This window comes from Erpetoichthys calabaricus, chromosome 2 (genome assembly GCF_900747795.2).
Source record: "Erpetoichthys calabaricus chromosome 2, fErpCal1.3, whole genome shotgun sequence".
Classification (NCBI taxonomy): Eukaryota; Metazoa; Chordata; class Cladistia; order Polypteriformes; family Polypteridae; genus Erpetoichthys; species Erpetoichthys calabaricus.
In genome coordinates this window covers 137,679,159-137,705,486 of record NC_041395.2, presented here as the reverse complement: position 1 = coordinate 137,705,486, position 26,328 = coordinate 137,679,159, and the positions used below count along the sequence as shown (strand labels likewise).

The window sequence follows — 26,328 nt, the reverse complement described above, 5'->3', positions numbered from 1 at the left end:
CCTTTTTGCGTGGCTGAAAACACATGGTGTCCTCCACACTGTATGTACTGTTTTCCTAGATTAGCACTATTTGTTTGTCAGCTCTTAAACACACATAAGCCTGCCCCAACGACTTCATGCAAAAGCAAACCTATCAGATTTTATTGGGTCAAGTCGCAGACCAGTCCGACTGAGTTGCTAAGGATGTCAAACTACACCACTGGTAGTCATGAGTGTGTACTGAAACTCCTTCCAGCTCCCTAAGATTATGTAAATGAAAGCTACAACAATTACCTTGGTTTTCCTCACATTTACCTTGAGGCCTTTCTCTTCCAAAGAATCCTTCCACTCTTCCAATTCAGCTTCACTTACTTCCATTAATAGGTGGCCAACGATGTAAAAGACCTATCACAGCAATTCTTCACCTATTTTTCTGGGTACCATCTCTATAGCTATTATGAAAAGCAACTGACCAAAAATGGATTCCTGGGGCCTCATGTATAAACAGTGCGTACGCACAGAAATGTTGCGTACGAACGTTTCCACGCTCAAATCGCGATGTATAAAACCTAAACTTGGCGTAAAGCCACGCACATTTCCACGGTAACGCATACCCTGGCGTACGCAATTTCTCCGCTCGGTTTTGCAGACTGGCGGCACCCAATGTCAAAGCAGTGCTACTGTTCCTGTGTGGTCACCCTTTCTTTCTTAGACCCACATTCCTAATGCAGCTTTATAAATACACTGAAATTAACTGCATATTGTTTATTAGTGTAATGCATCTGATTGTAATTAATCTGTAGCAATATAATGGTCCAGGGAATAGCCATAGTATTCCAAATACCATAACTGCTTTAGCATTGCTCCGCTCACTGCATCTTCTTCTTCTTTCAGCTGCTCCCTTTAAGGGTTGCCACAGCAGATCATCTTTTTCCATATTACTCTCACTGCACCACTCGGAGAATTTATACAGTATCACTGTATCTGAGTGGGGAATCACAGCAGCAGCTGATCGGAAAGAGAATTATCGATATACAGTTTCAAGCACACACTACCTCAGCCACAACGCATCAAAGCCTTTTCTGTACGGACCTTGCATTTCAGAAACAGTTTCATCCCAAGAACTATAAACGCACTCAATCAGTCCATCAAGTGCTCCTTGTAGAACTGTTTGTACTTATAAGTACAATTACCCCACTGTAAACTTGCACTACAGTTATAATATTGCACAACCTGCACCACTTTATAAAGCACGTATGATGACGATATTATTTTTAAGTTGAAATGCAGCAAGATATGTTGCTTATAGTATACAGGTAAAACTGTAACTAAATTTAAATAATCTGTATTGTTAATAATTAAACATGTGAGGACACGGTGCCACAGTGCTAGCTAGTTCACGGATAGCTCCTGCCTTGCTCTGTATTATTGCTGGTGCTGACACGACACTGGAAGGATAGACAGATAGAATAATTAAACATGTACTACAAAGAAATTTCAATGTTCCTTAAAAGTTTTGAAGAATCTGCGTTCTAAGCTTACAGATGGCTTAACGTCTATTATAGAACTGATTGTGTGGCAATTGGGTATTTGGAGAAAGAAAAGTAAGGACAGGAATTGGAGGTTAGTACGTTTGAAAGAGACAGTACTTCTGTAATAAATTATTTCATCGAAGGTCGCACATGGCTCAGCAAGCCTCTTGCGTGAGATATGAACAATCACTGCGCCACCGTGTTCCCATGTTTAATAACATGCTTTCATTCCTGTCATCATGAAAAAGATATCATGTATACATCTCAGTATTTTAATTAATCAGAGAGCTGTAATATCACGAATGTAATGGATTCTGTGTCCTGTCGGAGAAAGAGAAAGAACGGAAGCACGTAGTGATTCACACACATAGAGCACATAGAAGATCAAACACAGAACAAAGCATTTAATGTGCTACTTGAGAAACTAGTAAAATAAACGATTTTAAGATGAAGTTTATGATGTTCTATTTTAATGACAAAATAAACTACGTGATTAAAGTGGAAATTTCGAGATTAAAGTTGACAATTAGTGCTTTTTTCCCACTGTGTCCCTATTTTTTTTCTCTGTACCATAATAAGCTTTCATATGACACTCAGGCAGTCCGCTGCGAGTCGCCTTTTCACGCCGACTTTGATATGTGATTTCTTTTTTATTTCGGGCACTTTGCGACTTTGTGAACTTGAGCTTTCGAGTTTCTCTGACACTCCTGTCACTCGATCAACTTTCTTTGTTGATTATACCACTGTTTAAACCAACAAATAGTACGTTTTTCTTTTGCCTCCACTTGGTATTTGCTGAAATTCTTATATTTTCCCCCGTGCTTTTCCCATTGTCTTTTCACAGAAGGCTATTTATATCGATTTGCATATTCAAAGAGGCATAATTCTGGGAGGAGTTGGGGCGGGACAGAAGGCGCGTGCACGTGCGTTACTTTTCACATTGATCGAGATTTATGTAGTGGAAGAACGTGAAAGTTTGCGTACGCACAGATTCCTGCATCTGGATTTTTCTGTGCGTACGCACATTCCCGCTTTTGTGCTTACGCCATGTTATAGTGTGAGTTCTATGCACGCCGTTATACATGAGGCCCCTGGTGCTGTCCTTCCCTTACTTCAAAAGTATCACTATTGCTTCCTGCTGTCCCATGCATGGTTTGTGCTTCCTCATACACTGACATCAATTACCATAGACACTAAACATTACTCCACACCTAACCATTGCAAAGCTCACTTCACCTCCACTTGCTGCACCAAGATGTAGGTTCTTTTAAATCACCTTATGCTTTTCCTGCATTTGCCAGAAAACAAAGATACCGTGTCATTCTCTTCCAAGGCATTCTTACTAAAGTTCATTCACCTTTCATTAAAGTTCACCTGATGCTTGATTATTTTCTTTAGCAGTCTCTCACTGTCATTACCTGCTCCTAAAGCTTGATCATTTAAAATGAACTCCAATGAATGGTCCTTTCATTTGTATACTGGAATGAGCTCACTTCTGTTCCAGTTCTCAGGAATAATCCCTTCACGCACAGTCATGTGGCAGAGGTCTGCAAATGGTTCAACTTGATGACCTCCCACTGCTTCAACATTTGTGACCCCCCTCAAGATGGGCTTGCTGTTTAACCTGTCTTAATCTTCCTCTGTGTTTCTGAAACTTCCCCTTTGAAAAATCTACACCTTGGTCCTTCTATTTTCTCACAATGAATATTACTATTTCAGTTGTTCTTCTTACTAACTTCTCCATGTACTTCTTTCATTTCTCCATAATCTTATTATCATTTATCACAACATTCTTTTCAATATTGTCAATCTGTCTCTATTTTGACCTCTGCATTGTTACACTTGCAAACTCCCATCTTAACTTTGTGCAACTGCTTTTTCAAAATTTCATTTTCTTCCTTATTCATTGCCCTGTCACATTTTGTCTCTGTTTTCTGCCATTCTTACAATATTTTCTCTTTTCCTTAACTACCATCTTTACCTCAGTATTCTACCACCATGTTTATTTGTGTCTCACAGGTCCCTTTGTTATTTTTAATGTCTTAGTCCCAGACATGTAATTCTTGACATTTTAGAACATTATATAATATTCAAGATACAGACATATTCAGGAAGATTTTAAAGGCAGATATGCATTACAGGGGCTGTGTAATTAGCAATCAGGGAACAATCTTCTAGTCACAGTTTATGTAGTCAACAGGATAAAAAACTTGAAATAATTTTACAAAACATAACAGACAAGAAGGGAGAAAAAAGAAAGAAAAATACAAAACAAAAATTGTTTGCATACACAGCTAATGTTGGTTTGCTTCTATTGGCTTCTGGCCAAGTGTCATTTGTATTATGTAGCTTAATCAACTCATAATATTAATACACATTTTGTGGATATAACAAAAATGTCTCAAAATATTTATGTAAATCTATTTACTTTACTAAACAATGTAACAACAATGAAGATCAGGATGCACCTGGGAGTGTATCATGATAATTACCATTTCTACCCTGTATTGTATAAGGAAATTAGCAAACATTATTAGGTTTACAGTGTTTACATCTAACAAAGCAACCACTGCCTGATGGAATTGAAGCTCCATGTAAAAATACTGTGTGGCATCTCACAAACACTACGAACCTGATTCTGGTCCTATGTTGTATCTTACTTGATGTATAATATAATTTTTCTTTCTAAATAAACAAAGAAATTAAATGTATAATAAAAATCAAATGCAAAAATGTTTATAATACAATCCTCTAACAAAATGACATTTTTTCTCCCCTTTTTAGTTTTGTAATAATACATTATCAGTAGGTGTTATACAAAATAATTGAGGGGAACATAAATAAATAATATTTCAAGTTGACTTCAAATCTAATGTATCTGTAAACCATAAAATTGGGCAATCTATCATGCAGTGACACTAATAATTTATGATTAAACTCTAAGGAAGCTTTGGACAGTTCCTTGAATGATATATTTAACTTTGACTAGTTTTACCCCTTGTATTACAATGGGTGGATTGGGATTATTCCAACTAAATGAGGTAAGGAGACAAGGGAGGAATGTAATGAAGGATATCACCAGAGTCTTTTCACCACGGCGTATTATCCTGTCCGGTAAAACTCCAAACTCTGCTGTAACGGTGTTTACAATACTACCTAACTCTGAAAAAGTCAGCCTAAACCCAAGGGTAAGCTGGTGGGTGCCTGAAGAAATTGCACACAATTACTTTCTTTCCCTATGTTAATTTTAGATAACATAATTTAGATAAATGCGTGTGGTTTACAGCAAAAAGACACCATGCAGTACACAGAGTGTATCTTGTGAATGGCTGATTTCTATTCTTTATTTGAAATTCTGATTAAAACTTCCCTGTCCTAACACTCCTCATCTCAACTAAGTAGGAACCTTTGTAAAGAGAGTGGTAGAGTGTAGAAATATTGCATATATCTTCATTACTGTAGGACAAGGATCTCAAACTCCAGTCCTGGTGGGCTGCAGGTTTTCATTCTAACCCTTTTCTTAATTAGTGACCTGTTTTTGCTGCTACTTAACTTCTTTTGAATTAATTTTAATTGACTTGCTCTTGAAGACTCAGACCCAATAATTGTTTCTTTTTCTTTAATTAGAAGCCAAACAATAATGAGATACAAGATGAGCCAAGACATGATCAGTAGACTGTGTCCATCATACAATATCTGAAAATAAAAAGGGTGGAGTTCTCAGGAATGTTGATTTGCTCAGATCCCCAAAACATTTTAACAGTGCACAATTTTGAAAATATATGCTATTGCACAATAAGAACAGCAACAAGCCATGGAATTAAAGAACGGGTTTAATTAACAACAAGAATCGGCGCCTAATTAAGCAACAGGTTGGGGTGAAATTGGTTGAAATTTGAGGACCTGACTCAGTTGGTCTTCTGTTGCCACTCTCACTTCACATTTCATTTCTGTTTAAGGAAAGAAATGAAACAATTCAGTGGAATCATGAAGAAATTCTGGGGAACAAATCTTAAAAAACAAGTCAATTAAAATTAATTTAAAATAAGTTAATTAGCAGAAAAAAAGGTCACTAATTAAGAAAAGGGTTAGAATGAAAACCTGTGGCCCTCCAGGACAGGAGTTTGAGATCCCTGCTGTAGGACATCATAATTTCTATCAATGATGTTAATAGAAGATAAGGGAAGCTGTGTAAGTACCTGTTAGCAAAATTTACAATTTGTATATAAGAAAAAAAAATGAGCTGCTGCAGGATTTAATTTCAGCATGCCAAGGCACTGTCATGAAGCATGCATGTAAAGGCATAATCAAACTCCAAAGAACTACTCATTAATAATATAATTATCAGTTGCACTGCAAAACGTTTTTTATTCCTTGCATCTGTATTTATAAAAAAGGAGTAAACATTGAACAGCTGTCACTTAGATTTTTCTTCACTACGTTATCAGTTTTGAGTTGTCTTTCATCTGGAGTTTTTGCAATGTGATGGCAGCTATGTGCCTGAAACCTTGACCTCAACATTCTTTATCTTCTAAAATACTGTTCATCTGATCAATACATTCAATAATTAAAGGATGTTGTAGTGATAGACACAATAGTAACTTCGCCATAATAAAATTTCAGAATCTTCTTATTTTTATTTCAGAAAAGTTAAAAAAGTATGCACAGCATTTAACATCAACTGAAAGAGTATAGAGACTTTTAAGAAAGAAACAATGCTAAAGCTTTACAAAGGTAATAAACATTAAATGGAAAACTACTATGCATAAATGAAATGTGTATTAATGTCTTGGATTGGAAACACAAAAAATCTAACTTGATATGAATAAGTCAGAGTGCACATGTAAGTGTACCCTGTAACAGACAGGTTTGGGACAGCTCAGCTACCCTAAAGCGGGTTTGTTGGGTTTGATTAGTAAAATGTATCTTTAACATAAATATATTAAATGTATAATATACAATTCTGATAAATTACCTATTCTGCAGAACAATAGAATCTATAGTTCCGATATGTTCAACAACTTAATCCTATTATTACAGGGAAAGATTTTATCTAGTTATTTCATTGTAGATAATTACGATTCTTAATTTTTTATTATTATTATTTACTTTGTCTCCTCACTCCTCTCTCTGTGTGTGAGCTATATACTGGAAATAAAGATAATTGTCCTGTACTGTATAGCCAGGATTAATGGAGGTATTTCAGTAGGGCACAGTTCCACAAATTACACTATGCAAAATTTTGAATAAAAATGCTCAATCAAAGGTGCCTGTTTTTATATAAAATTTGTAAGCATAATGTACTACTGTTGGGAACAATTATTAAAATAAATATATACTGTGTGTTTTTATGAATTGTATACTATCACAAACTGCATACATATACAGTATAAGGCTGGTAGTATAAAAAATGAATTTATCAAAGCATAGTCAGATGTGAATGACTTGCTTGCTTAAGGTCACACTTTCAAGTATTTTTTCTTGAAATGAGATCTCTGCACAAAAGCTTTCAAGGCTTAATTAAAGATAGTACTTTGTGAAAGCTTCTTTTTTGAGTATGACATTCATTGAACAAGACAATTATCCCCATGGAACCAAAGACCATTTGCTTTTTGCACTTATTCAAATGTTCATGTGAACCAGGTTAAATAAACTACTGTTTTGAATTCAGACATTATTCAATAATGAAGTTCTGTAATGTTTGTAGGTATTCAACAGTCTTTTGACAGGGTGAAAGGTCATTATTCAAGACATCTTTGTAAAAACTAATAAATGTTAGTGAAAAGCTTATCTGTCAACAATTTCAAGAGATACTGAAGATTTAATTAGTTTATCAAGATTACTTCTACTTGATGAGAAAAACAGACATATTTTTAGACACATTTTGTAAAATATTAGAGTAAATTAAAGCTCTTGCATTGCTTTAAAATAATTTCCTATTGAATTTGATATTAGAAATATTAAGAGCAAACTAACTGAAGATTAAAATTTTTAAAATAAGAACTCCAAAAATTATCTAGGGTGTTTTGAAGTGAAGAACCACTTGGTCATTAGGATAAAAAAACAGTAATGCAATCTGACAACACAAATGTGTTACAGTTGTGTAAAAAAGGAAAAAAAAAAACTACCTAATAATACACAGATGAATTCCTTTCAAAGGAAAAGAAAAAAGCTAAGGAGGTGATTTACTTCATTCACTTCTGAAAAAACTGGATTGTGTCCAAGAAAACTGGAAAAGCTGGCTTGCACAGATAGGGTCATATTCAACAATTTAACACTTCTTTCCTGACTCGGTGTGACATTATGTAACATTTGAGAATGCTCGACATCAGAGTAACTATGATATAATACTACAGTATTACAGAATAGATATTGTAAATTAAGATAATGTCATCCAGTTAGAAATTAATCAAACAGTCTTTGTTTGATGCAGTGTAAGCTCTTTCATGGTAACACCATGAAAAAATAATGAAGTTAAACATTATACAGTTAAGGGTAAATAGTAATATATGAGCAAGAGTAATACTTCAAGAAGTTAACATCTTATATCAAATGAAACAGAACATCATGGTTGAATGTGAAAATGAAAATAGGTGCTGGTATAAATATGTTCAAACAGCAACAAGCAGGCCAGCATAGTGCAGAAAGACTTTCATTTTTAGTAATTAAAAAAAAAACATATATTGAAAAAGAACAGGTAGTGGAACAGACCTATAAAACAAATGGGTCCACAAATGTTAGGCATGATGAAAACAAATTTTACAGTATATAAATATATTCATAATGACCCCCGTGACCCTGTGTTATGATATAGTGAGTTGGAAAATGACTGACTGACTGAAATTTAGTAAACTCTACAGAAAGCTGCTAGAATTTACAGTCACAGCACACAGCACAGTCACAGTCACAGCACACAGCACATTAAAAATGAATTAATAATTTCTCAATGTGCCATAGACATCAAAATGTAAAAGGATATTTTTGTGGTCTCTGCAAGCAAGACAATAGCAAGGATGAATTTCAAACCTTCTACATTAACTGGCCCAATGAGAAAGACACTTGTACAGAATTGCTAAATAAAGAAAATTTAAACATATGGCACAGAAAATCAGTATTATGAAGGTAAAAATAAAAACATTTGCACTGAGGAATGTACATAAGAACCTAGAAAGAAAACATAGGTATGAAAGTATTTTATAAAAAATCGTATTACAAATACCTAGTATTGAGGGCAACCATATCCCATAATTTCCTTCTATATCTGACAGATTCACAGGTGAGGTGAACTACTGACTCTAAATTCATCCCTGCATCCTTTATCATCTTGCTTAGTCAAGTTTAGGTTTGTAGCAACTGGAGCATCAGGTACAAGTCAGGAATTAAACCTGGATGGGGCACCTTTGCATTTTATGGTGCACTCAAGAGCACATCCACGCTCACCAATAGCAGGGCAATGTAGAACTACCAACTAACCTAAAGGGCATATTCCAAAGATATCACTCATACCCCACACAGACATGAGAAAACATAAAAACTTTGAACTTAGGACAATGACGTCATGAGGCAGCAGCATGAATACTGAGTTTCCATTAACTCAATGTTAAATTACATTTTGTTTAATGTATTCTTGTAAAGTGTGACAGTATTTTGTAATACTGCTCCCTGACAGGCATCATGGATTTGATTCCTGTTCCTGGATTGTGCTCTGGGTTCTCCAATTTTCTTTCCACATTCCCAAAGTTCCACAGGTTAGGCTAACTTTTGAGTTTAAATTGGCACTGTGCTGGTGTGTATGCAAGTGGACCCTATAATGGACTGGCTCTGTCCAGGAATAGTTTGTGCATTTTCCCCAGTTCTGCTGGGATAGACTCTGTTCATCACTAAACTGGACTGAGCTTGAGATTGTTATATTTTTCTTACAAAATGTATAAGCCCAGCAAACAAAAGCCATTTACTCAAACACAGACCTAACCTGACAAGTTTAGGCACAATGGGTTAGGAACCAGCTCTAACGCTTGAGAGATCTGAGAAATGCAAAATATCAGCTGAATTTCAACTCATGTTTGACTTTGTTAGCCTCTTTCCTGGAAATGATACAGTAGCTGTTTGTGAGCTCTGGTGTTCACTTTGTAATATGTTGTTTTTTTAATGGTATGGCAAAATGACAGAGTACATTATCAAATTTACCATTTTACAGTATTTACAATATTAAAATCTCAACTTCTAATTCATTAATAAGTGTGTGAATGACATGCTCCTCACCTTTAGAAGAATGGAAGTGCTTGCTGGGAGTTGTGAATCCCCTAGTACCATGGGTATTGACTGCAGCTACTCTAAACTGATACCATCTGTTTGGTCTTATGTCCCTCAAAAGAGCATGATCTTCAGTTGTCTGAAGTTTAAAAATAACACACATTAGAAGTAATTTAAAATAGAACAAATTAGATATACAGAAAAAATCAACAAACAAATGGGACAAGATAGAGCAGTACTGTCATTCTGTAGAAAGTTGCAACATTCAACATTTAAAAACAGAACTGAAGCTCTCTGTTTTTACAATAAACTGAGAACATCATGTGTTTCCTGAAAATTATGTGTTGACAGAGGCACAGTCAGGTGTATTGACTTCTTGACGGCTGTTTTAAATATTCAGAAATGCAGGATTCCATCTGTTCTCAGTTAAGATAGAAAATTCTGGTCACACCTCCATACTTACAGTGTCTACATAATTTAGATTAATTATACACCATTGTGATCTTAAAAATAGTGAAATATTTTATTAGTTATCATTTGGTAAAGAAGCACTGTGACTTTTACTAAAAACTTACATACAGTACATATCAGCAGCTTTGGCCTTTGAGTATATTACAAATATTTGTCAGTTTTTTTTGTGTCACCATTCACAAAACATTGTATCACTGAATATTTACTTAGAAGATCACAAACGCCTTAAACCTTAAAAGCATTAAGACCTTAAAACATTAAACCTAAAACTTAAAACCTTAAAAGCACCACTGGTAGTCTTTGCTGTAGAACTGTAGCAATAAAAACTTATTCCATAATCTCTGAAAACTTAATGTTTAAGAGGAACAAGAATGTTATTCTAAAGGTTTCTTATATATTAAATGATTTCAGATTTTTACAAAGGTTTTTAGCATCTCTGTCAAATGGTACACACAGTAATTAACCCATTAATTGAAAATTAACTTGCTGTGGCAAAGAATGTGATTGATCATGACCCCTTAAACTGCTTTACCTATTAGAATTTATAGTAAAATCTTAAATTTCAAAATGTAATGAGTTTAAAAAGTCTGCTTTAAAGTTTTCCAAATGGAATATACTGTAGATATTCTATGCTCCTTTAAATAATTTTGAAGTATTATACAGTTTTATTTGCAAACTATTTAAATATAGAAAATAATAACAGTAGTAGTCAAATATGTCTGTCATACCTTCAGCACTGCAAATGATCTAATTAAGGATATTGTACATTGCCAAAAATGATCAGAGAGATAGATAGATAGATAGATAGATAGATAGATAGATAGATAGATAGATAGATAGATAGATAGATAGATAGATAGATAGATAGATAGATAGATAGATAGATAATGTAGGTGCCAAGGCAATTGGGTGGCATGTTGACATGTAAAAAATAATCTTTAAATGCTATGCTATTAAACTTGATTTAAATTCTTGTAAAATTGATTAGTAATTAAATTCATAGAGCACATACAGTACTTACTGAAAAATAAATGCCAGGATAATGTGCACCTATTGGACAAATAACCAGAAATGAAATGTTACAAAACTAAATGAAATTTTTATGCCAGCTGACTAACAGGTTGTCATGATCACACTTATGATTTTATTTTTTTCTAACTGTTCCTTGACTTTCAAAAAATATTTGAGTATAGTTTCTTGGATTTTCAAGGCTTTCTTAAAAAATGACAAAAGTTCTGACCAGTGCTCCATATTGTTTTGCTTATAGGCACTGCAATTTTGGGAAAATTTTGTTAATGATTGTTATGCCATTGCTAGGCTACGGAACCGGGAGTAAGCAATGTGCATTGATATTATTGTTAAAATATATAGATCACGATCATTCAATTCATGGTTGTCCAAGACTGCATTCATGAACAAAAAACTTTAGCATCATTTCTTACATCAGTTTTGAGTCTACTGATTATGACAATTTTTTATGCCTTCTGACTATAAAGTACGTCTTGTGTTGTTTGCCTCTGGTTACATGTACCCTTTTGGCCGTTGACTCTTTTTGATGATTCTTTGTGTTGCATAGCACTTTCAATCAAGCCTCACCTTGCACTTCACTGTAAAAGTGCACAATATTCCTTTTTTATATTACAGTAAATAGAAACAGCACATGGTGATGCCAAGGTAATTAATGTTAAGCTCTGGTCATTTTGTCTACTAGACTGGCTTCAGCCGGTTTGGATGATTCACCCATTGTATCCCCCAGGGTGAAAAATCTGGGTTCCAAAGTAGTCTACCTTGTCCATATGGTTCTAGAGAAATAATAAGTAAAATTTTGTTCAAATCAGTTAAAATGTGTAGGATTGTATAGGGAACAGACAGACAGACATTCTGTTTTATCTACTGTGTATACATAGTGTTGTCAGTTACAATTCTTGCTTGAATTCAGACCTCTCGCTGATGTTTTCTAATTCCATTTTCTCTATCTCTCTCCCTCTCTCAAAACTGCTCTCACCCTGCACAAGTAGTACTGTTTCCTATTTGTCTCTACAAAAGAAAATGTGTACAAAGCAAGCCCACTCAAATACTTTTTTCTTTCTCTGTTGCAGCCTTTCTTTCTGCTCCCAGTATGCCCTCGCCCAATTCCACTCTTGAATCTAAACTCAGTGATACACTGGCAGTTCTGTGATTACTTTGGGAATCACTTGTGGGATAAGGGGCATTGTACAAAACTAATTCAGACCAGCATCTAAAGCTATGTTTCTTTCAGAATTTATGTGTATTCTCTGTTTAATTTATTACAGTTTTGTGTTATTTCTGTTGTTTTTAAACTGTTACTTTAAATGTTCTACCATTCCTTGTACTTTGTGGGTGGACCTCCAGAAGGCAGGGCCACCCTGACATCACAGCTTCTGGGTTCTCTCCCTGGCCATATTACGACTGCCAGAAAGAGACTCAGCAGTGGATCACTGATTTGTCATAGTTGGATCTTATTTTAATTTTCATAGTCATTTCTTGTCCTCAAAAGATCATTAAGCTGTCGTTTTAGTGGTTTGTGATGGCAAGGGATCAGGTGGTTTCATTTATTTTTTTAATCGTTTTTACGAATGTTTCTTTTTGAATTCTTTCTCCTGCTATGCCATATTGTTTTTGAAAAAATGCTGCCTTTGTTCTTGTGTACTTTTTTAGGCCGTTGCTAGGCTTAATGATCAGAGGGGTGTGATGTCATCTCTGTGACAGAATAAGGGCTGTGAATGCGCATTTATGAATCATCTGAGTATCCCGATTACTTCAAACAACTTGCCGTGTATGTATTTGATCTCTTGATTTTAACTTGTTTTGGTTTCCTAATGTTGATTCTTGTGTATTGGATAATAAATAGTGCTTGACTGCATGGCTCCTAACCCTCTTACTACATCCTTTTTAACCTTCATGTTTTGTACTTACTGGCATCGAGCTTAGCATGCTTCATCTCCTGAACCTTAATTTAAAACCATCAATGCTTATTTCTTCCTGTGCAGTCATTTTAGAAATGCTTTTGGAATTTGTAAATATTGCTTTTCTTTGTAATTTTGGTTTGTTGGATTTCTTTTGCCTGTTCTTGGGTTTGCCTTAGGATTATGTATTAGTACTTGTTTGCTTTGGATTGCCTTTTAGGGAAATGCTTTTTGCCGTATTGGTAGTTTTTTCTTTTTAATTTCTTTCAATAAATATCTTCATTTATAAAACTACCTTGTGAGACTTTTCTCCATCCCGTGAAATACTTTTGTTACATTTTGGCACTATCTGGTATTTTGAACTTTTAAAGCCGGCTCCCCATTTCGTGGCCCTGGAAAGGCTGAAGCCTGCATGGTGTAGTTGGGGCCTGGCTGACATGGGGTGAGGCTACATCTGGGCAGTTAGTGAAGGCCCTGGCCTGCTTTGTGATTAATTTTGGAGGCCTCACATCCATTATGCCATCTTTTTAACTCCATTATATAACATCTATCAACTCCTGGTGGAACTACATCTCATTCCTAGTTGTAATTTAACATCTGATGACTTTTTCACTTTTGGTATCTATACCTTCTGTATTGGGCAACAGGGATCAACCCATCATGTGGGATACATCTGTTGCAATCTGCTGACAGTCCGTCCCACATGGCTTCACACTTATATTTATAGAGAGTCAGGCACACTTAAAAAAATGTGATCCCTGAAATCTAATTTTTTTGCTGCTTGTGCAGCTATAAACAATAAAGACAACTATAGACAGACCAATTTAGTGTAGAATGTTATGTACAGGACATAAAAACTTAAATTATATGAAATGTTTTTAAAAACAACTCAGTATACGTATTATGATAACTGATCATTCAAAATTTTAGGATTATGATATGTATTAAAAAGAAAAATCTGTGTTGAAAAATGTAGTGTATCCTTTAGATATTAAAACATCAATTTAAGATATTTTTTAAACAGATGCTTCTTTAACCCAATCTACTATATAATAAAAAGCAAAGGTTCTGTGTGTGTCTGTCCAGTTCCTCCAAACAATCTTAATGGTTAATTTGACTTTAGTGATGTGATCAAAAGTGGAAGTGTAAGACACATACAGCTGAGAGTTAACATTCAATGAAGGGGAAGTATTAAAGCAGGTCAGAGGTGACCAAGGCACCTTGAAATGACAGAGTCTGAGAAGCAGAACACGCTCCACAGAGAAGTTCTGACACACAAGAATACGGAGGAAAGGTGCTGAAGATACACGTATGTCAAGAAACATGAAATGTTTTAAAATGTATTCTGTTACTGGTCTTCAACAGGTATTGTTATTAGTAAAACGTATATTTAAATTACATTAAGCAGATGAATAAGATTTATATTACCATTGTTACTGTCTGCCATTCTGTTGATTCATCTTCACTTGGATGAATGCCGTAATTCCATCTTCTTTGCAATATATAAAATACAGGCTCCACAGAGACATTAAATTTTGACATCCAGGAGACTTCTACAAAGCCATTCTCATCCTCTAAGAAAGTCAAGTCTTTTCTGAGTTTTAACGGAACACCTTATATATATCAAGAAAGTTAAATATCATCATTAGATATTTTTCATAAATCTAATTTATTTTCACACAACACTAAATTAGGTAAATTAGTAGATAACCTAGAAACACAAGATTCCTACAGAAGGAAACTTTTGTAATTGTGCAATTGTAATTGTAAATTTCACATATAAGATGTAGAAACATTTAAAATAATTCAAAAATGGGGAAAGACAGCTAGCTATAATTACCAGACATTTCTTGGAGTCATTTATAGTGAACTAATCTACTTAAACTGGATAACCGGCCTCAGAAGACTAAAGCTCTTACTTATAGCAATGGGAACAACTAAAATCCAAATTAGATGGGCATCAATTTCAGAGCACTATAAATACACACAATTATGCACAAAATGAATAATTATGTGCCTTGACAAAATACAGCAGCAAATTCAATGCAAATGAATCTTAGCACCTAGTCAAACACAATGCATATATGTAGAATGATGTTTACTGTAATTGGAGGAAATCAAAGTACAATGCTTCTCAGTATTTCCCAAAAAATTTTCATTTAGAACATCCAAATTTGATAATAGCAATTGCCTATTAAACATACATTTCATACAGTAAAAGTTAAGTTTGTTGGTGGTTGCTGTTAATTTAAATTTGGGTTAGTGATAGACAAACAGAACATAGCATTTTGTTAAAATTAATAAAAAAAGAATGCAACATACTTTTAAACATATTTGCTGGTGCTTGGCAGGTGAACCCACAGCCATTTGAGCAGCACTTTTTGTTGCCTGGGCACTCATGATCAGCACTGCAGCTTATCACACAAGCTGCTGCAAACCCTGACGCCTTCTCAGGGGGTCGACAATCTCCTTGCTTCTGCGTCAGGACAGATTTCAAAAACTCAGAACTTGTTAAACATTCATGATGTTTCTGCTGGAGAAATACAGACATTTAGGAAATTGCACCTAAAAATGTCTTATATTTATATTAAACTATGAAAAGATACTGCCATGTAGCATAACTAGGAGATAATTTCAAATGTCAAATGACTTTCATATCCAATTATTGGATGACACATTTAATAAATACTCTATAGTTTATATGTGTGAGGTGTTGCAGTCCCTACAGGAAAATAATATAGTATTCTTTATGTATGAAATACTGTGTATCTAGCATCTTAACCAATGTTTACTCATGTTAATTTTGAATTAAAGCAGAGTTTGTTGGGTAAGAATACACAAAATATCTCCCTGTACTGTCTTGAATGTCGCAGTGCAAGTAAAGTGAGGTGCAGAACTAAAACATCCATAACAGCATGATGCTTTTATGCACAAACAGACCTGCATACCCTTTCTTTCTGTTTGACACATATTTTTATATGTTTTTTTGGTTATTAAATAACAACTTCTAAAAACAATCTCTTCAGGCCTTTATATTCCATGCCTTTCATAGAATCAGACCACAAATATCATGAAAGTCACATTATTAAAAACTAATAATAACTCAGCATTACAGACATTTTGAAAAAAAAAAACAATTGATGGGTTAACTAGTTGCTGGTAAATCTACTTGAATTTTTAAAACATATATTCATCTTCCTGAATACCTTTGTAGTTTATATTACTACAGTATGTAATCTCATTGTCCTCTATAATAATTAAAATCAACCGCTACACATCAAACCAGAAAAACACTGAGGTGCTTTAGACTTTCATATAAAAACTAAAACTTTGCAAGCCATATTTCACAAAACACACAGACAAAAAGAAGTTCAGTATTAATTGCTTTGTTAATTTTTTCCAGAATTGTAATACAGTATTGCAGAATACTGGATCTCAACGTTTTATTAAAACCCACTAACTCACATAATGTTGTAATCTAAAAGTGTAAACTATGGATTTAAATGGATTAAATTAGCCTCAGCTCTTGAGCAGTTGTGTCAAGGTACTGCATTCCTCTTACCAAGAGGATGTCTTTATTTGGAAGACTGGAATGGTTTTTTGAGAAATGGACATGTATGATGAAAGACTAAACTAACTGCATGTGAAAGCAAGCACTGTCTCAGAAATGACATTTTGAAACCTGATCAGCATGTAGACATCTTCCAGTTTTGTAATTTTCATCAGAAGCTCAACTGTAAAGGTATAACTGTGTTGTTATTAGCAATCACATCTTTAAGTCAAGTGAAATTTGTGCTTGCCAGTTACTAAGTAAAAGTCATATTTTTTGTAAGTTAAATATTAACAGACATTCTCTGAAAGTGGCAATTACAATGAACACATAAGGGCAAGAAGAAGATGACATAAGGGCAATCTTATTGTTATGTTATCCAGTATTAGAGCTAGATAAAGTTTTATGAAACTTACCTCACAAGTTATCTGAGATAAGGTTGTTTGAATTTCCCACAACTCTTTACAAGGCTGTAAACACTAGGAATACATACAATACAAAATAGTCAGTAATAATATCTGCTTACATGTATTGTTTTAGTAATTGAAATCAATATCACAAAACACAAGTCTCCAATTGCTGAAGGGTCAACTGTTGTTTTTTTTTTTTACCTTTTCTTAAAGAAAACTGACTTTATTAAAAAAACTTGAATTAGGGTGGTCAGTCTTGACATGCCCCTGTTTCAATAAAATATTAATAATAAATCATCTGTGGTTATGAATGTGGATACAAGTGGCAGAAATGAGCTTCCTTCACAGGACATTTGGGAGGAGCTCAAAGTAGTGTCATTGTTTTCTTGGCTGGCCTGGGAACACTTTGGTATCCCACCCAAAGGAGTTCAAAGAGGTGGCTGGGAAAAGGGATGTCTGGACATCATTACTTAGACCGCTGCCCAGGTGACCTGGATCTGGATAAGCAGCAGAAAATGGATGGATGGATAACAATTAAGAACACAGAAAATTCTACATCTATTCTGGACTGGCTATTGTGTTAATATTGATGGTTCCTCAAACTTAATGGCATAACACTACAAAGAAATAGTTTTTCCTCTTTGCTTTCAAAAACTTGCAAAATGTTCAATGATCCACTAATTCATTTAAAAGAAAAGCCCACTAAAATTATGCTGACTTAATGGTACTTTGCATTTTCCAATTACTGTATATTGAATCAAGTAGGATGGGTGTTACGTTGTAAAGTATTAAGATGAGTGTATGTGTGTATGCACTGCAACAAATAACAAGAACATCTACAATGCTACTTGCCCTGTCTGGACTGCTAGGAGACACAATTCTTTCTTTACTTTTTGTTTCGTGAAACAAGCAATAAGGGAAAATATATGAATAAAGTGCTATATGTTTATCATTGTAATTGTGCTATTGTTTATCATTTTTGTATTAATAATCCGCATTAATTTACAAAAGTCCTTGCAGCCAGATAATGTTTTTAGGGTAAAGATTGTTCTTGGTCTTTATTTTTTCAACAAATTAAAAAGAAGACAAAAATCACTGCTGAATGGGTTTTCAAAACGAGTTCCTACAGCCAGAGATGGTGGCCCTCCTCATCTTTTGGTAAAGGGATGGTATATAGTATGGTATAACGCTACTCCAAAGCCACTCTGATTACTGGGAAGACCTGTGGTCAAAGCATTCCTGGCAAAACACCAACTTTTTTTTCAAATATGGCAATCAGACTCCAACAGCAAAAATAATACTAGAGGTTTAACAGAGTATTTAGTCTTGTCTTACCTGACAAAACCTAGTATATTCAAAATGATGCATGTCTGACTGTTAATGAAACTAAAAATACTGTTGATAAACAAGATTCAAATTAACTTTGTTTTATATACTCTTTGTTTTACCTTCTATAATATGGAGAAAAATCATTTAAAAACATGCATTCCAGATAGTCTTACAGTAACAGGCTCACCTTTGATTCTGGACTAGGATACATTATGTGTGCAATTTCCATATTCTTTTTGAGTTCACATGGGATTCAGCTTACTGTCTAAAGCATGGATTCTTAACCTTTTCCTTGGCAAACCACCTCCAGAAATTTAAATGTTTTGAAGTAACACCATTTTTTTTCCATATTAAATTGCTAAGCACTATACTCTTAACAGATAAAAGATGGGGTGGGAATTGGGGGTTATTGTTGGTTTTGAGGGATTTCAGCATTGAGTATTACAACAATGAAAATGATCATTATGGAGTATCTGATTTTTTTTACCATGTGGACATACTAAATTTATTCCCTTATAGTGTCTGTTGAATAACTGAAAAACAAACACTATTTAAAATCAATACTAAAAATTAAACCATTACGTACGTAGTGAATACCAAGTTAGTTGAGTATATTCTCATTTGCAAAAAATCTTTACAGTAGTCACCACATTTGGGACATTTTAATGTTATAGTAATGAACATGAGCTTAATTTCAAAAACACAATGAATGAATGACAAGTTATTGAACGATTTCCCAAGGGAGAAGACCCCCAAACTAACTGTTTTTATGGACTGGGTCACTAAGAACAGTAAGAGTGGGACATGAGAAAAAAAAGTTTAACATACTCTTTCATAAATTGATAAAAATGTAAAAAAGTGCCTTGAAAATGCAACAGGATTTTTATGCTTCTTGAAGTGTAACTGCAACGGCAACAACTTCTCTCTCACTCTTGCTCTCTGCCTTCGCTTGTGCATGCCACTCCTGATATTTGTACATTCTACTTTCGCTCACACATACCATGATGGTCTAAAGGAATGTTTCAGGTTCATGAATGTCTCCACAATGGTCCAGTTTTAGAGTGTGAGTAAGTATGTTATGCTCTAAGAAGGAATGGTGCTTTGTTCACAATTATTTTTTGCTTTATTCTCAATGCTGCCAAAATACACTCAAATTCCCCACACTTTTGACCATGAGAAAAAAAAATGGTTAAATGCATAGTATACATTTCTGACCATGGAAGGTTCAGAGTAACAGAGTTAAGATTAAAGTTAGCTGCCATGTGCCATGTCATTTTCTGACCCACAGTACAGATTGTTTTAAAATTTCTGCTAAAACTAGAATTTGTTGTGCCACATTTCAATAAAGCATGGAAGTAAGTTTGTAAGATGCCACACTGACTAGGGCACTGAACTTTTAATCATAAAATTGTTGGCTCATTCCCTTCCTATTGTTTATTGCCAGGCTCTGAACAAGTCAATTAAACTCGCTTTGCTCCTATTCGAAGACATGGGTATACCAGTGCTAGGTAATACTGTATAACCTAGCCTTGTAAGACGCCTTAAGCAAATGTGTTGGACAGTTAAAAACAATAATTTGTCATTTAACCTGGAGATTGTTATCAGGCCACTGGTATACTGGTACGCCTCTACATCTTAATAAACAATCTTCAGACAAATGCTGATGAAAACAGGACCAACCTTTAAATTTCCTTGACTATTTTAAATAAGCCTTAATAAAACGTTGCCAAACTGTATCTTGGAAAGGCAGTACTTAATTCTGATTTGAAATCCTTATGGGCAGAACATAAATATTTAATACTTGAGATAAAAACAGTGCTTTCAGTCTTAGTATATGTAAAAAAGTATTCTTTTCAAAAAGAACTGAATAAATCTACATGCTGTAAGTACTGAAATATGTATAACTCCATACATAAGGCTCAGTGGTGCAGTGGCTGCTGTTACTACTACTGAGGTGCCTGTTGTATGGAGTTGCCCTAAATGGAATAGTGTGTCTGAATCCAGTGTGTGTGTATCTGGGTTTATCCTTCTGCTTGGTCTGTGAGGCTCTACTGCTGTTTCCGAGGTTGACATCTTTACTCTGTCCATGGCTGCCTGCACTGGGTAAAGTGGTAAGTATGGGTGGATGGGTAAATCTTTCCTAGGCTTAATAACAGTTTACTATGACAATAATAAAACACAAATCCATTTCAGAAATGGGTGGGTAAGTACAGAATTTTCATTATAACAAATGAAATTATATTTCCACAATGTTTAGTTTTTGTACTTCAACGATTTTTAAAGGCTTACTTTTTCAACAGGAGGTAATCATTGCAACATATTTTCTTTTTTATATAAAACAACTTGATTATGGAAAAACAAAGATCTTATAACAACATATTAATACATTTTACAATGAATTATCAACTGACCTAAAGCTGATATTCAAAATAAGTGAGGATTAAAACACTGAGGCATGTTATTCACAAAAGCATTTATCTGACTATAGTTTAAAAGTCAAAGACAGTCTCTTTCTTAATATGCATTAAAACACACACATTATACAGTGTTTTACTAGAGAATTTTCCATATAGGGAGACACGGTGGCACAGTGGACTTCAGAGTTTGCATGTTCTCCCCGTGTCTGCATCGGTTTCCTCTGGGTACTCCGGTTTCCTCCCACAGTCCAAAGACATGCAGGTTAGGTGCACTGGCGATTCTAAATTGTCCCTAGTGTGTGCTTGGTGTGTGGGTGTGTGCCCTGCGGTGGGCTGGTGCCCTGCCTGGGGTTTTTTTCCTGAATTGCGCCCTGTGTTGCCTGGGATTGGCTCCAGCAGACCCCCATGACCCTGTAGTTAGGATATAGCGGGTTGGATAATGGATGGATGGAGGATGGATGGATGTTCCATATAATAAGCTGAAAAAAATATTACTGTTTAGATAGAATCTTGCTGGTGCCCTGCCCAGGGTTTGTTTCCTGCCTTGTGCCCTGTGTTGGCTGGGATTGGCTCCAGCAGACCCCCGTGACCCTGTAGTTAGGATATACAGTTAGGTCCATAAATATTTGGACAGAGACAACTTTTTTCTAATTTTGGTTCTGTACATTACCACAATGAATTTTAAATGAAACAACTCCATTGCAGTTGAAGTGCAGACTTTCAGCTTTAATTCAGTAGGGTGAACAAAATGATGCATAAAAATGTGAGGCAACTAAAGCATTTTTTTAACACAATCCCTTCATTTCAGGGGCTCAAAAGTAATTGGACAATTGACTCAAAGGTTATTTCATGGGCAGGTGTGGGCAAGTCCATTATTATGTCATTATCAATTAAGCAGAAAAAAGGCCTGGAGTTGATTTGAGGTGTGGTGCTTGCATGTGGAAGATTTTGCTGTGAACAGACAACATGCGGTCAAAGGAGTTCTCCATGCAGGTGAAAGAAGCCATCCTTAAGCTGCGAAAACAGAAAAAACCCATCCAAGAAATTGCTACAATATTACGAGTGGCAAAATCTACAGTTTGGTACATCCTGAGAAAGAAAGCAAGCACTGGAGAACTCAGCAACACAAAAAGACCTGGACGTCCACGGAAGACAACAGTGGTGGATGATAGCAGAATCATTTCCATGGTGAAGAGAAACCCCTTCACAACAGCCAACCAAGTGAACAACACTCTCAAGAGGGTAGGCGTATCGATATCCAAGTCTACCATAAAGAGAAGACTGCATGAAAGTAAATACAGAGGGTGCACTGCAAGGTGCAAGCCACTCATAAGCAAGAATAGAAAAGCTAGATTGGACTTTGCTAAAGAACATCTAAAAAAGCCAGCACAGTTCTGGAAAAACATTCTTTGGACAGATGAAACCAAGATCAACCTCTACCAGAATGATGGCAAGAAAAAAGTATGGAGAAGGCGTGGAACAGCTCATTATCCAAAGCATACCACATCATCTGTAAAACACAGTGGAGGCAGTGTTATGGCTTGGGTGTGCATGGCTGCCAGTGGCACTGGGACACTAGTGTTTATTGATGATGTGACACAAGACAGAAGCAGCCGAATGAATTCTGAGGTGTTCAGAGACATACTGTCTGCTCAAATCCAGCTAAATGCAGTCAAATTGATTGGGCGGCGTTTCATGATACAGATGGACAATGACCCAAAACATACAGCCAAAGCAACCCAGGATTTTATTAAAGCAAAAAGTGGAAACTTCTTGAATGGCCAAGTCAGTCACCTGATCTTAACCCAATTGAGCATGCATTTCACTTGCTGAAGACTAAACTTCGGACAGAAAGACCCACAAACAAACAGCAACTGAAAGCCACTGCAGTAAAGGCCTGGCAGAGCATTAACAAGGAGGAAACCCAGCATCTGGTGATGTCCATGAGTTCAAGACTTCAGGCTGTCATTGCCAGCAAAGGGTTTTCAACCAAGTATTAGAAATGAACATTTTATATCCAGTTATTTATTTTGTCCAATTACTTTTGAGCCCCTGAAATGAAGGGATTGTGTTAAAAAAATGCATTAGTTGCCTCACATTTTTATGCAATCATTTTGTTCACCCCACTGAATTAAAGCTGAAAGTCTGCACTTCAACTGCATCGGAGTTGTTTCATTTAAAATTCATTGTGGTAATGTACAGAACCAAAATTAGGAAAAAGTTGTCTCTGTCCAAATATTTATAGACCTACTGTAACTGTAGCGGGTTGGATAACGGATGGATGGATATAATCTTAGAATTCTAAGAAAGGATAATATGAACCATGATTTGGCATCATTTGTCTATGGACTGTACCACTGATATGACTGTTTTTTTTATCTTTGGCCAAATCAGATGTTTTCCTTTCTTTTTTGTCATTTTGGTGTGCATTTGGGGGGCATTATTGTTTGTTATAACATTTAATTATTTATTTATTAAACTTTTGTAAAAAGTTAAAAATTCCACCTTGGGACAAATAAAGTGCTAACTATCTGCCCATCAAACTGTATTATGTTGGGTTGTTCTGACCAGTCAGAATGTTCTGGCATATCTTGTTTCCCAGTGTTACTCTGTTACTAGGCTTTGGTCTAATTCATCAAATATGTCTATTCACAGCATGATTCTTCAGCCCCATCAGAGACAGAACATTTGTGCAATTTCTTTAAATGTGCTGGAGAATATTAAGACATCTGTGGTGTATTACTTAAATTACCATCTCCTGCCATCAATATACATTATAATCACAAGAAAGATGTTCATCAAAGTGACTGTTTATTGTAGGGTGTTGTACTATGTTTTATGTAATAAATATTAACAGACACACCTGTAGTATATAATATACTGACATGTTCAGCACTGGCTATTGTTATGAACATTATTTCCAGTTTGAAAAATGAGAAAGAACTTAGTGAAAGCCCTACTTCAGTGAGGTTCATTTTTATTTTAAAATGCAAATACTTTATCTAAAAAAATATTTTACAGAAACTTTCAGGAATTAATTTAGAAAAAAAAAACCTATAAAGTATATTTATAATAAAGACAGACAATTTACATACATTGCAGTAAAAGCACAGGTTCAATACTTGTATAGTGTACATGTTTAATAGCTCAGAGAATTGTTCCTGTTTATGTTCTGTTTATCTATTGTCGCAGGAGGCTGGGGGCCAGACCCAGCCGGGATGCCTGGATGGACCGGGAGGCAATTTGTATGTTCCCCAGGCCACGAGGGGGCAACCGCCCTGGATAAGGAGGGGACCACAGGGACCGAGCCAGGAGGCTCAAACCCGTAGGTGCCTGTCACCACCGCCAGGGGGCGCCTCGAGCGTCGTGGAGTCCGGGAAACCTGCACTTCCGCCACACCTGGGAAGGTGGAAGAAGAACCTTCCAGGGATGCACGGAGTGCTTCCGGGTACAAGGGCAGCACTTCCGCCACACCAGGAAGTGCTGCCAGAAGGACATCATCAAGTACCTGGAGTACAGTACATCCGGATGGAAATAAAAGGGGCCGCCTTCCTATAATCAGAGAGCTAGAGTCGGGAGTGGGAGCAGAACGAAGCTCCCGTGAGGAGAGGAAAGGCGGCCCACAGACACTAGAAGAGAGGCCCGTGTTAATGGTGATTGGTGCGGAAGCACTGTGTGTTGTGGGGACTTATTTATTTAATAAATGTGTGTTTTGTAAAGTGCTGGTGTCTGTCTGATGGTGTTCGGACCCGTTCTCACGCTATCTATGAAGAACATTTGCTTCAGGACAACACAATTTTCAGTCAAATCAATGTTCTCATTATATAATTCTCAAATAATAATAAATTATTAATTATATAAAAAATAATAATAAAACTTATTATATGCCTATACATGTGCATAACAGATATAAGTGTCTGTTAATCTAGTGAATACTGATTACTCTTACTAGTAATACAGTATAGCGTTTTTAAAACACCATGATTGCTTCTTGAAAATGTGTCAAAGAAAACAATAAAAGGCTGGAGTAACAATCCACAATAACTTTTAATAGTACCGGTAGTATTAGTAGTATTGATATTGTCACATGTACAGAGTACAATGAAATTATTACTATCCCTAACAAGTTAAACCTGCACAGAAAGTGATCTGACACCATATATGAATTTCTCAGTTGTGCTTTTTTTAACACATTAATGAATTGCAGTTCAATAACTTTCAAGAACTTGTAAAAAGAATGATGTCACAATAAATCAGTATGGTGACAACTCAAATGATCCAGCACTCTTTAAGTTCTGGTGTTTGTGATATAGTCAAGGCCAGGCCAGGCCAATATACACACTTTCTATCTAATCAGTGTTGACAGATTTCTTAAGCCACCTTTAAGTCACTACTTCAAAAGGTGGCAAAAGAGCTACCACATGTCTGCAAGCCATCAATATGACAACACATTCCTGGATTAGACTGCAGCTCAGCAGAAACAACTAGTTATTTAAATGCTCAAAATACTTCTAACAAAATGAATGAATATCTGTTCTATTCCCTAAAACAAAATCAATTCCCATGTGTACTATGATGTGTCATGATATATAAATCTTCATGCTCTGACAAAGGTTATCACTGACTAATTTTCAGATATGCATATTTGACATTCAGTTGTCTGAAAGGGTCAAAATAAGTTTTATTTAACTTGTCAAGTAAATGATAAATATGAGTTCAGTGGAACAAAGGAACACAGACAAAGACCGGATTAATAATTTCACAATAAACTGAACCAGAATGAATCTGGAATTCAACTTCATGTTTACTAGAAGAGACACAATTACAAGCGCTAAAAGTCTTTAAATTAAATACCATGGTTATATTAAATCATTGATTCATTTTTTTAATTCTGTATTTACACCAGCATTTGTATTCTTTAAGGCTGAAGAGTAAATTACAGAAAAATGCATAAGCAGAATGATTAATTAGTGTTTATTTAACTAATTATATGAAAAAGAATAAGGACATAAATAAACATTTAAATATTTTAATAAGCATTTAACCATTCAATACCTAAATACAATTCTATTGAATAAGTAATTCTCCACAAACATCTACTTATACTGTAATTTGGACTGTCATGATATGTTTTATGCAGCTTGGAGCTTCATATTATACTCTTGCAAAACAATTCTTCTATACCACTTTTAAAATTATTCAAGATGTGAATAAAACAAACAAAAGGAAAAAAAAAGTTTAGTTGCCAAGAGTAGATGTCAAATGTAATTGGTCCAGTCAACAACATGTATTAAAGACATTAAATCCCTCTGATTTTTCTGTTTGGAAAAAAATATTCAGAAAACCAGCATGCAAACAAAAAACTCAAATGTACAGTAAATAACTGTTCCTGCTTGGACATTTGCTCTATTCTACCACTAGGGGCTGGGAACCAAGTTCCTTTCTCAGCTAGGTCAATTA

General features: G+C 35.2%; 1 protein-coding gene across 3 annotated transcripts in view; it reads right to left on the bottom strand.

Annotated features, from left to right (window-relative positions):
* Positions 1–26,328, bottom strand: part of anos1b (anosmin 1b) — a 124,568-nt gene that overhangs the window by 24,800 nt on the left and 73,440 nt on the right. For 2 of the 3 annotated variants that reach the window (XM_028794565.2, XM_028794566.2), the window contains exons 3-6: positions 17,129–17,191; positions 15,485–15,695; positions 14,591–14,775; positions 9,774–9,903 (exon numbers count right to left, since the gene is read on the bottom strand). In XM_028794565.2, coding sequence (XP_028650398.1) covers positions 9,774–9,903; positions 14,591–14,775; positions 15,485–15,695; positions 17,129–17,191 — 589 coding nt within the window. The remainder of the gene's footprint in view (positions 1–9,773; positions 9,904–14,590; positions 14,776–15,484; positions 15,696–17,128; positions 17,192–26,328) is intronic. The other variant, XM_028794567.2, reaches the window with a different exon arrangement.